We start from the raw sequence: 12259 nt of genomic DNA, 5'->3' as shown, positions 1-12259 counted from the left end.
GTTTGAATAACTCTTTGAAAATTGTTTTATTTATGCCCCCTCCTCTCTTTACACACACACACAATACACACACACTTATTTCCTTTATATACTATATATGATGCTATGGTATTGCAAATTAAAAACAAAAAATAAAGGAGTCATTAAATATTGAAACTCCTTCATGATGTGATATGTGTGTGTATGTGCACATATATGGGTAAATTGGGAAAAATTAAGAGGAATAAAAGAAACAGGAAAGAAGGAAAGAATGCTAGGAGGAGGAGAGAAAAGCAGAAGATATGATAGAGAATAGTAAGCTATTCATAGCTGTCCTAACTGCCCCTCAGGGACAGGCCAGTTATTTGTAGAAAAAAGTTAGAAACCCGACAACTATCCCTCATAGGTCTTGGATGGCCACTATTCAGAAACTGACATACACACAGACACAGACACAGACATATATAACTTATTCCATATGTCAGATATATCACAATCATGTATATGTGTATCACGTGTAACCACTAATCTGTACATAAGAATCCCTGCAGGATATATTTTGATTTAGTTTTAAAATATAAGATTACCTATGTGTTATTGTACTTTCATTTATTTTGTTAAATATTTCCCAGTCATTTTAAGCCAGTTTGGGTTTTGGCTGCACTTGGGAGTGTTGGGGCCAAGTGTTTGACATCTCTCAGCTGAAGCTTGGGGCAAAATCTGGTATAACATGAAATTCAGTCATAATAAATGTAAAGAAAGTCTTGTCTTTGGGTTCAGAAGTGTAACTTCACAAATCCAGGACGGGGAGGACATGGTTAGGTAGCATCATGCCCAAGGAGGGGGCCTGCAATAGGCAGTGTGCTGTGGCACTCAGAAAAACTGATGGCTCTCAGGCTACGTTATGAGAGGCAGAGCTGCCAGAAATAAGGAGGTGGGGGGCACCTAGGTGGTGCAGTAGATAGAGCATTGGCCCTGGAGTCAGGAGGACCTGAGTTCAAATCTGGCCTCAGACACTTGACACTAGCTGTGTGACCCTGGGCAAGTCACTTAACCCCAATTGCCTCACTAAATATATATTTCTTTTTATTTTTCCTTTTTAATTTTTTTTTTAGCCTCCTTCCCTCCCTGAGGAGATAAGCAATAGGTTGAAGCAGCCTTTTTAAACCTTTTCCTTTGGTTTTTGTGTGTGCTTCCTTTTGTAACATGGCTAATATGGAAATATGTTTTGCATGACTTCACATCTATAATCTATATTAGGATGCTTGCCTTCTCAACGAGGGGGGAAGGCTGGGAGGGAGGGGAGAATTTGGAACTCAAAATTTTTAAAAATTAAGATTTTTCCATGTTATTGGGGAATATTGAATGAAATAAAAAATATATATTTAGAAAAGAAGAGGGGGCAGCTAGGTGGTGCAGTGGATAAAGCACTTGTCCTGGATTCAGGAGCACCTGAGTTCAAATCCAGGCTCAGACACTTGACACTTACTAGCTGTGTGACCCTAGGCAAGTCACATAACCCTAATTGTCCTGCAAAAAAAAAAAAGAAAAAGAAAAGAAACTTACACATCAGAAAAGAAGAAGAAGCTTGCCAAACCAGAGAGCACTTGGAGGAGCACAGCCAGACCTTGAGCTCCACACATACGTCGGTCAGTTAGGAAGGCCGGAAGAAGACAAGGAAAGACTTTGGGAGTGGGGCAAAGAGGAGCCGAGAACAGCCTTCCGGAAGACTTGCAGAGTGGTCATGGGTAGGAGGGGTTAAGCTCATCTTGTTTGCTCCGGATGGCAGAACCAGGAGCCCCAGCTGGGGGAAGAAATCTGGAGGCCAGAGGAGGCTGGATGGCCGAAGCGCTGGCCAAGTGTGAGAGCTGGCCTACAGTGGGAAGGGGCCGCTTCAAGGGCTTGTTGGTTCCTCCTCTGACATGTCCAAGCAGAGGCTGGGGGACCATTGTCATAGGTGTTCTAGTGGGCGATCCTTTGAGCCATGTCCTGGACTAGAGCTCTTTGTTTTTTTGTTTTTTTTTAATAAAGTATATTTTTTTAAATTAATTTTTTTCCCGTTAACATGTAAAGATAGTTCTCAACTTTTGTTCATACAAGCTTTCCAATTTCAGATTTTTCTCCCTCCCCCCTCCCCTAGACAGCAGGTAATCTGATATAGGTTTTATATATATATATATGTATATGTTATATAATAATAATAATAATAATAAATAATATAATATATAGGTTACATTAATATAATATAAATAGGTTATATATAAAAATAATAACATTATATAATATAAATAGGTTATGTATATAAATAATAACATTAAACATATTTCTGCATTAGTCATGTTATAAGAGAAAAATCAGAGCAATGAGGAAAAACCTCAAAATAGAAAAACAACAACAACAGCACCAAAAACAAAAGAAAGAGTATGGTTCATTCAGCATCTATACTCCACAGTTCTTTTTTTTTCCCCCTGGATTTGGAGATCCTCTTCCATCACGAGTTCCCTGGAACTCTTCTGTACCATTGCATTGGCGAGAAGAATATAGTCCATCACAGTAGATCAACACACAATTTTTGTTTTTGTTTTTGTTTTTGTTTTTGGTGGGGCAATGGGGGTTAAGCGACTTGCCCAGGGTCACACAGCTAGTGTCAAGTGCCTGAGGCCGGATTTGAACTCAGGTCCTCCTGAATCCAGGGCCAGTGCTTTATCCACTGCGCCACCTAGCTGCCCCCAACACACAATGTTGATGATACTGTGTACAATGTTCTTCTGGTTTTGCTCATCTCACTCATCATCAGCTAGAGCTCTTTGTTAAAAATAATATTTTATTTTCCCACCCCTGCCCCCATTACATGTTCAAACAATTCTTAACATGGTTTTTAAGTTGAGTTCCAAATTCTGTCCCTCCTTTCACCTCTCCCTGAGACAGTAAGCCATACATGTGCAATCATGTAAAAGATTTCCATATTAGTCATTCGGTAGAAGAAGACTTGAACAAATCAAAAAATAGAATGAAAGAAAGTAAAAAGGAAGGTGAAAAGTAATGTGCCTCAATCAGTATTCAGAGTTCTTATCTGCATGCAAAGAGCATTTTCCTCATGAGTCCTTTGGGATTGTCTTGAGTCATTGTATGGCTGAGAATGGCCAAGTCATTCACAGTTCATCATACAGTGTTGCTGTTGTTGTGTACAATGTTCTCTTGGTCCCGCTCACTTCACTTTGCATCAGTTCATGTAAGTCTTTCCAGGCCTTTCTGAAATCATCCTGTTTGTCATTTCTTACAGCATAATAGTATTCCGCTATAATCATATACCACAACTTGTTCAGCCATTCCTCAACTGATGGGCATCCCCTAGATTTCCAATTCTTAGCCATCACAAAAAAAGCTGCTATAAATACTTTTGTACAAGCAGGTCTTTTTCTCTTTTGGGGGATGTTCCTGGGATATAAACCTTGCAATGGTATTGCTGGATCAAAGGGTATGCACAGTTCTATAGCTCTTTGGGCATAGTTCCAAATTACCCTTCCAGAATGGTTGGATCAGTTCACAACTCCACCAACAGTGCATTATGGACTGGGAGGTCTTTAAGGTCTCTCCCAACTCTCAAATCCTGTGATTCTGGATTAATGTCCTAATAGACCTGAGTTGTACCTTGGGAACCGATAAAGGGAACAGGTGGATTGGCCAGAGAAGAGAGAACCAGAGCTGAGCTGGAGGCTGTGGCTATGAGAATGATCCTCCTGGAGCCTCCTCATCCCCAGGAGTTCCCAGATTCAGCCTCTTAGAGAGAGGAAAGTCTCCGATCCTTAGGTGACCTCCCTGTAAGCTCTCTGGGCTCCAGGTAATTCTCTTAAAACTGTAAATTGCAGAGCAAATGCCAGTTGACATCACTGAAGGGAATTTTCCTCCTCAGGAGTCCCCCCTACCAGTGAAGTTCTAGGTCTGGCCCAACAAAAGACAGCAAGATAGACAGAGACAAGACTTTCCTGGACTATTTCAGGTTCTTAAACCCAGACTTCTGTTGAAAAGAGGGAATTAACTTGAATTTCTGAATCGGACCTCTTGGAGAGAAGAGGAGAAAACTCACATGGCTCCAGTAGCTGGAAGGGCAGCAAGGGACAGTCACAAGGTTGAGGGGCAGCCTAGACTGTTTTCATCCCGTGCTCCTGTGAGCCCTCGGCTCCCTTACAAGCACTCGAGGTAACCATATCTGTCAGATACAGGACAGTCTTTAGTTCTCTCTTCAGAAAGTCTAAAAAAGAAAAGAAAAGCACACCCCAAAAGGACTCAACATGACCATTCAAAACCACAATCCTTCCTCTCCCATGAGCCTTCCATCTACCCATCTTTGCCCTCTTCTGGATCTATGTGGTTGTCCAGACTAATAGTGCCACCTTGTGGTTGAGACTCCCCTGCAAGGGAAGCGGGCTTGGGACCAGGGAAGAGAGTCAGTCCCCTCTCCTTGGAATTAGCCCCCTCTGCCAGTGAAGTCCTGTGGCAATTGGGCCACGGGCTTCTGTGAGCTTAACGAGTATGATTGTTGGGCAGCAGAAAGGTGGCCTGTTGGGACCTACCAGAGCTGGGGCACTGCCTAAGAAGTGGCCAGCCCCTGCAGTGTGGGGAAACTCCCAAGTGAAGTACCAGAGCAGAGCTTTAATGGAAGGCCAAGGAATTACTGATGTGGTAAGCAGTTGTAACCCTTTACATGCACTCTGCTTTTTAGGAAAGCTCCAGGGGACCTAACAGAACTGCTTTGTCCTTTTTTTTTTTTTTTTTTTGGCAGGGCAATGAGGGTTACGTGACTTGCCCAAGGTCACACAGCTAATAAGTGTCAAGTGTCTGAGGCTGGATTTGAGCTCAGGTCCTTCTGAATCCAGGGCTGGTGCTTTATCCACTGCTCCACCAAGCTGTCCCCTTGTCCTGTTCTTTTGCTTTTATAACTGAAGGAGCCCAGAGGGGAAATGATGGAGCCATGAGCACACTTGTTCTGAGTGGCAGAGTTATGGCCCACTCTGTCACACTGCTCCCTCCCTTCTGAGGGCTTTTGCCTACGTTAGAGATAGCAATGTTGTCTGATCTCCTTAGTAGGGATTTATATCAAGGTGGGAGGAGAATAAAGTGTGGGTTTTAATTTAGCGAAGATGAGAGACAGACCTGATGATGGCCTCTGCATGTGTCTCAGTTAGTGGAGAGGAAGAGGAGGGCGTCCCAGTGGCTCCATGAAAGATGTTGGTGGGTACTCCTTTTCCTACACAGAACCTTCTTTTGCCTTCCTCCTTGTCGTAACTTTCCTTTGCCGAGCCTTGGAACACACGAATTTCTCTTTGTCCCCTAGGAAATGGATCAGACAATGGAATCCAATGCTCAGAAGAATAAATTCTTGATTGATGGGTTTCCACGCAATCAGGACAACCTTCAGGGCTGGAACAAGACCATGGATGGGAAAGCAGATGTAGCTTTCATTCTGTTTTTTGACTGTGATAATGAGGTAATGAGCATCCTAGCCCTCTCATGCTTAATTTGTACAGGGTCTGTAAGTCATTGGACATCAACATCAGAAGCCCACAGAAGGGCTTTCACCTGTGCCTTCAGCCTGTAAGGACAGGAGCCCTATATCTCTCTGTATGAATGTGAACACACTTCAGCATTGGCAGTGGGGCTGTTGGCCTTGCAGAATGAGAACTACCTTTCTTTTCATAGTAATCAGGGCCTAGTTATTTTTTTATGGGAATTGACACAAATGACTCAGTCTAGACGTCAAGCTGGACCACCCTTGTCTTAGCAAGCACTGGGATCAGAGCCACAGTTTCACTTTATGTGGGAGAGGGGAAGAAATGGACATTCCTGAGACACAAAAGGGACTTACCTGGCTAGCTAGAGCATTCGGAATGTTCTGATGCTCTTCTCCAGAGGTGACACCATCTAGAGATATGGGAGACAGGTGGGGTGGGGTTTTTTTTTTCCTTCCCAAGGCGACTTAGAATGCCTTTGGAAATATATTTCAGAAGTGTGTGTGTGTGTGTGTGTGTATTTTTAATTTGGAACTTAAATACCTGGATTTCCAGTAATTATTTAACTAAGGTCCTTAGTTCCATTTGATAGTTGCTCCAATATGAAGTTTGTTAAGCTCATGTCAATAGCTGGACAAGCTGAGGATTGGAAATGGTCCCTTGAAGACTCGTGGGGTGTGTACTTGGATACAAGGACAAGTGTGCCCTTGTTTGTGGTAACAGAGAATCACGGGAGACTTTGCATTATTTGAAAATACACCCCCTTCTTCTAACCCCAGACTAATCTGTTTTCACTTATTCTTCAAAGTCAACACTAGAATGTTACCACAGCTTCATAATGAAGGAATGCTTATTTGTTATTAACGAGAGATGCTTTCTTTAAGTGCAGATATGTTGGTGATTAAATATTGGGATATTTATGGTGTTATTGACAAATAAGCAAAAAGGGAACCCAAACGGAGGCATGTAATTTATACCTAATAAGTTAATAACAGGTCCTGGAGGAGCCACATTCATATAGATCTTTTTATTGCGGTTTGTAAAAGAATACCCAGGAAAAACTGAGTCATGAATGGATTCTTAGGGTGCTCTGGACTTGTTTAACCTCGTTTATATAAATTGAACCACATGCTTCAACGTCAAAGGCTTTGCTTGTTGATTAATGAATCAGACACTTGGAGCTCTGTGCAGGGAACCTCGGTTTTTGTTTTTGTTTTTTTCTTTTTTTTCCCTCTTCTTCCTTTAGAGCTGTGCAGGTTAAGAGAATGGCAGGTTTGGACTTGGCATCTCTGTCTAGTAATTGTTCCCACATTCCTTTTGACCAGATCTGCATTGAGCGCTGTCTCGAGAGGGGCAAGAGCAGTGGGAGAAGTGATGACAACCGAGAAAGCCTAGGAAAGAGGTACTGTTGTTTGTCTAACCCCGTCGGCCCGATTGGGCTTCTCGGCACTCGTCCTGGCTCTCCGTTGGGCTGGGACAGACGGGGCTGCCAGATGTCGTGCTTGTTTTGTTCAGAGGCCTGGGGAGAGGAAGAGCCCGGCCTAGAAAGGTTGGAGGCCTTGCCTGAGAATCCCCGAGTCCAGTGGCAGGGGCCCGATGAGGATGCAGTGGTGGCCACGTGGATTAGCCCACTGAGCCTCACTTAAACATGCCAGTGAAAGGGGAGATAGCTTCTCAGCATAAAATCCACTCCTTTTTCGTCTCTTACAGAATTCAGACATATCTGCAGTGCACAAAGCCTATTATTGACCTCTACGAGGAGATGGGGAAGGTCAGGAAGGTGGATGCCTCTAAATCTGTTGATGAGGTCAGTATCCAGATTCTTTGGAAAGGGGAAATGACTTCAGCCGCAGCGTGGTCTTGCCTCCTGGGCTGGGCAGGAGAGGAAGGAGTGTCTGAAGGATGAGTGTGTTTCAAATCATTGGCAACTGGGTAAAAATTGAGCTTCTCTCTGTTGAGAATGCTCTTTATGACAAGTATGTGGTTTATTATTAACTTTAACCCTTTCTTTCTAAGCTTAGGAAGATGGGTATTTGGAAACCATGAGTCTGCATGAGCTCATGAAAAGACTTGGAGCTTGGGTGGATCGGCCGCTCCTCTCTTTCTTCCCTGGCCCCACTTGGTGGAGGGGACACAGCCCCAGAGGTGCTGTGTTTTCATGATTCACCACTGCCCTCTTCCTCTTGTTCTTCATTCTAAAATCAGTGATCTCCAGCCTGTGGTCTGGAGGCCATCAGAACCCCCCCCCCCCCAAGAGGCTTCTGGCCTCGATCACAGTACCCCCTTCCCTCTTCCTTAGACTCTCTTCTGGGTCTGCAAGTCGTCTTCCTCAGAGTTGCCCGCTTGTCCTGGAGTGAGGCCAGGTCAGTGAGACTAGGCCTGTGGGAGGGAGCAGAGAAGATAAGAATCAAGAAAAGCCAGTAACCTGACTGGGAAGCTGCCAGGGATTCTGTTCTCTCATCCTGTATCCAGTAGTTGTATGTCAATCACAGGCTGATGTGTTTGTAGCTCCCTTAATTAACAGCAACCTTCAGTGTAAACCTCCAGTCAATGGGCGCAGGACCACAGACTGCCATGTTCCTGCTGGCTCTGGCCATGGAATTCTTAGGGAACATTGGGATGGTTCACTTTATACCTGCACAAAGAATAGACAAGAAAACAATCCATCTATGCAACTGAGCGGCTCCCAATGAACCTTTAAATAGGACTGATGATTTTGGGGGACATTCAGGGGTTTATAAAGTGCTTTGTTTACACCATCTCATTTGATCCACACAGCAACCCTGTAAGGCAGCTAATGTATGCATTGTCATCCCACAGAAGAGGAAAGTGAGGCACAGAGAGAAGTGAAGTGACTAGTCCAAGGCTACACAGCTAATACATAACAGACTCACAGTTAGAACTCTGACACCAGGGGGCAGCTAGGTGGCGCAGTGGATAGAGCACCGGCCCTGGAGTCAGGAGGACCTGAGTTCAAATCCGGCCTCAGACACTTAACACTTACTAGCTGTGTGACCCTGGGCAAGTCACTTAACCCCAATTGCCTCACTAAAAAAAAAAAAAAAAGAACTCTGACACCAGGGCACCGAAGTTACCTGCACCACGAAGCCAGGAGGAGAGTCTTTATCAGTGGGTGCACACGTGTCTTTCTGCACAGTGTTTGCATCATGCTTTTCAGTTCTTTGGAGATGTGTCTGCATTTGGGGGGAGGGTGGGATATGTCTCAGCTCAGCCTCTGACTTAGCTTCCTGTCTTTGGCTCCTTATCTGTAGAATCGACTCTTTCTAAATCTGAGGGTGCATTTGTGTCTGCTGCACAGTGCCCTGGTGTCCGGGTCATTGTCCCTCCAGTTTGGAGCCGACCTGGGCACCCGCATGATACTGCAGACCCCGTGTGCTTCCTCAGCAGACCATCTCACAGTACTGTACCCATTCCCCTGTAATACTCGGGTCTTTACTGCCCTTATTGTACATCGAGGACAGGCCCGAGGGGAGGGCTCCCAAGGCTCACCATCTGTGGCTGGCGTGGCCTGCCAGGCAGCACTTTCCTCTCTTGCAAATACACAGAAATATTGAAGATACACATAGAAATGTTTGCCTAGGTGTGCATTTAGTGCTTATCACATCACACTGGTGGAAGGGGCTGACACGGTCCTTGAAGAAGCCCAAGCAGGATTATACCCCTGGAGTCTGAGAGCTGGGCCCCAGAGAGCATCTAGCCCAGCAGTCCCCTCTGCTAGGTCCTCCACAAGGGGCCTCCCCTGCTGCTCCCACTCTTCCTCCAGGGCCAAGAAGGATGCGCCTCATTGCTCCTGTTGTTACTCTCCAAAGATGACAGGCCCCGCTGGAACCAGGAGCCGTGCCCCAAATCCTTCAGTGACACGGGCTGTTTCTCCTTCTCTTTTCAGGTGTTTGAAGATGTTCTGAAGATTTTCGACAAGGAAGGCTAATTTCACTCCACAAATTATGCTTGCCCCTTGCTTCGATAGCTGCTACTACCGTCTACCCTTTGTTTAAAGAAGTTTTAATCTTTTTGTCATTATGTCTCAACGGATGACTGGAAAATAGATAGGAATTAAGTGCAAAAAGTTTTTTTTTCCAGTGGTCATTTTACATGACTCTGGTAGACAGTCACTTCAGGGCCTTGCTTAGTACCAGTCCAGGCACTTAGCCAGCAGAGAAGGCCTCAGCCCATCCCTGCCCTCCTCTCCTGCTCGTACCTTGGAGCCAAAGCTTGCTCTGCGAGTCCAGACCCACTCTGCAGCAGCAGTAGCAGCACCGACAGGACGGTCCCTAATTGCTTCTCCAAGTAGCAAGTTAAAAAGTGGTTGCCACCGGCTGTGCAGATTCCCGGACCAAACGTCAGGAATCTTTTCCTGAAGTCACTGTTTGCTTTTTTTTTTTTTTTGGTAAATGAAGTGAGAAAACAAGAACCCGGATTTGTTTTCATGTTTGTTATTTAACTGACCATAAGAAATCTGGACCTCATTGGCCATCTTTGGCTCTTGGCAGTGAATAGTGGGAGAGAGGGGCATGCTCGGTGGGTGTTCCTGGACTTCAGGCCATCTTGATTCAGTCATGACCTCAGGTCACGGCAGGTGGAGGCAGGGAGGGAACAGGGCTCTTTGGACTAACTTGACCTACCTCCTCCTTGTTCAAAGGAACCTCAACAAAATTCCTTGTCAGTGACAGACCTGAAAACACACGTGCTGAGGGGGACGGGAAAAGGAGATTTTCAACAGTTTGATTTTGGAACACTTCAAAGAGATTTGGGGATTTCAGGACAATAATAAGGCCGGCTAGAGGGGGCGGACTTCTCTTAAAGTTAACTTTGAAATTTGTATGTTTTCTTGGTGGATTCATTTTTTTTCATAGTTATTTGTTTAAAAGGATTTTTCCAAAAATAATTGCACTTTGGTTTGTTCAGGAAAACAATAAATGAGTACATCTTATGCGTTTGATTCTGCCTTCTGATTTTTTTTTTATTCAGTCAGTTGTCAATGGATGGTATTGTTTTGAATTAGTGAGCCATACTTGATCGTTCCTATCAGCAGGAAGTGCCCAATGCCTCCTGCCCCTCCCCAGCCCACCCAGAATGGGCAGCTTTTTTGCAGCCACACCTTCTTGAAGCTCCCTGCTGAAGCAATCTTACCCAAACCTCCCAGTTTCTTCTTCCCTCCTCCCCTTTCAGCTGCTGCTTGTACACAGTGGACTTGACTCAAAAAACTTACAATAAGTTCTTAAAACCCTGTTTCTTTTGTTCCCCAGTATTTCTAGACACTGCCCAGCACTCTGCCCCTGCTGCCGTGGAAAGAGGTGTTTTGATTGGGAACAGTCATGAAATGTTCATGGGCTTGGTAGCGAGGTTGCTTCTTTTAGATTAATTTTGCAGCTGATAGAAAGGCCAGTCCTTTCTTTCCTCCTGGTCCCCACCTGCCAGTGCTGTGAAGTATTTCGCTCCAGGCAAGCTGGAGGGGTGTGGGAGGCTCTCAGCTTCTTAGGAGAGGGCTAATCCAGCCAATATGGCTTCCGAGTTTGAGCACCTGGTTCAGGGAACCTGTAGGGATTTCTACCCACCCACTTTCCTGTTCTTGAGTGTTCTCTGGCTTCTGAGAAGAGGCGCCTCATTTCTCTTCATCAGATGTGGCTATGTTGGGTGGTTCTTCTTCTGTTTGTGAGGAGAAAAACTTGTTGGCATCGATGGAGCCACATCTGCCTTTGCTAGTCCCATCATTCCTTTTGTTAAAGATACAGTGGCCATAAAGTTCATGGGGGGCTTGAAAATGTTCTCATTTGGAGTCTTTTTTAAATTTTTAATTTGAACAGCTCTTCGAAGAAAGCCTGGCCTATAGGAGGTACTTATTAAATGTTTATTGACTGTCATTTCTTTTTTCTTTTTTTTTTTTGGGGGGGGGGGCAGGCAATAAGGGTTAAGTGACTTGTCCAGGGTCATAAAGCTAGTGTCAGTGTCTGAGGCCAGATTTGATCTCAGGTCCTTCTGAATCCAAGGCCCATGTTTTATCCACTGTGCCACCTAGCTGCACCCCCTGACTGTCATTTCTATCTGGTGATGTTGAAGAGTGTGAATTATTTAAACAATAATTATCAATAAATGTGTGCTGCTGCCTTTGCTCATTTCTGATTTGAGATGGAAGCTCAAAGATCCAAGTCAAGCCATGGGTTCTTGTGGAGGCAGGATGGTATAAAGGGGCTGAGGAGATGATAGACCAAGGTTCTAATCCTGGCCTTTGCTAATTAGTAGTTCTGGGGTCTTGGGCAAGTTACTGCTTCTCAGTTTCTCCATCTTTAAAGTGAGGAGCGTAGGCAGAGCAGATGATTCCTAAGGGCCTTTCCCTTCTGATATTCTGTCATCCTGTGTGTGGTTTTTAAAAATTTTTAATTTTTCTCAATTACACGTAAAGATATTTTTTGAGTTCCAAATTTTTCTCCCACCCTCCCTTCCCCCTCTTGAGGCCAGCAAGCAATTTGATATATACATTACAATCATGTTCAACATATTTCCACATTAATCAGAACAAAAGGGGGAAAAACCGCAAGAAAGAATAAACAAGAACAATAACAAAAAAACAACAACAAAAGTGAAAATAGTATGTTTCAGTCTGCATTCAGACTCCATAGTTCTTTTTCTGAATGTGGAGAGATTTTTCCACAAGTCTTTTATCATTGTCTTGGATCATTTCATTGCTGAAAAGAGTTAAGTCTATTACAGTTGATCATCATACAATGTTGTTGATACTGTGTCCAGTGTTC

The 12259-nt window shown here is 44.4% G+C and overlaps 1 protein-coding gene across 1 annotated transcript in view; it reads left to right on the top strand.

Moving 5' to 3' along the window:
* CMPK1 (cytidine/uridine monophosphate kinase 1) overlaps positions 1 to 10449 on the top strand; it is a 33837-nt gene extending 23388 nt beyond the window's left edge. The window contains exons 3-6 of the mRNA XM_043962665.1: positions 5315 to 5467; positions 6815 to 6891; positions 7200 to 7296; positions 9397 to 10449. Of these exons, the coding sequence (XP_043818600.1) occupies positions 5315 to 5467; positions 6815 to 6891; positions 7200 to 7296; positions 9397 to 9438 (369 nt within the window). The 3' untranslated portion in view covers positions 9439 to 10449. The remainder of the gene's footprint in view (positions 1 to 5314; positions 5468 to 6814; positions 6892 to 7199; positions 7297 to 9396) is intronic.
* Positions 10450 to 12259: the final 1810 nt, after the last annotated feature.

Source organism: Dromiciops gliroides, chromosome 4 (genome assembly GCF_019393635.1).
Source record: "Dromiciops gliroides isolate mDroGli1 chromosome 4, mDroGli1.pri, whole genome shotgun sequence".
Lineage (NCBI taxonomy): Eukaryota > Metazoa > Chordata > Mammalia > Microbiotheria > Microbiotheriidae > Dromiciops > Dromiciops gliroides.
This window is presented reverse-complemented; position numbering and strand designations above follow the sequence as displayed.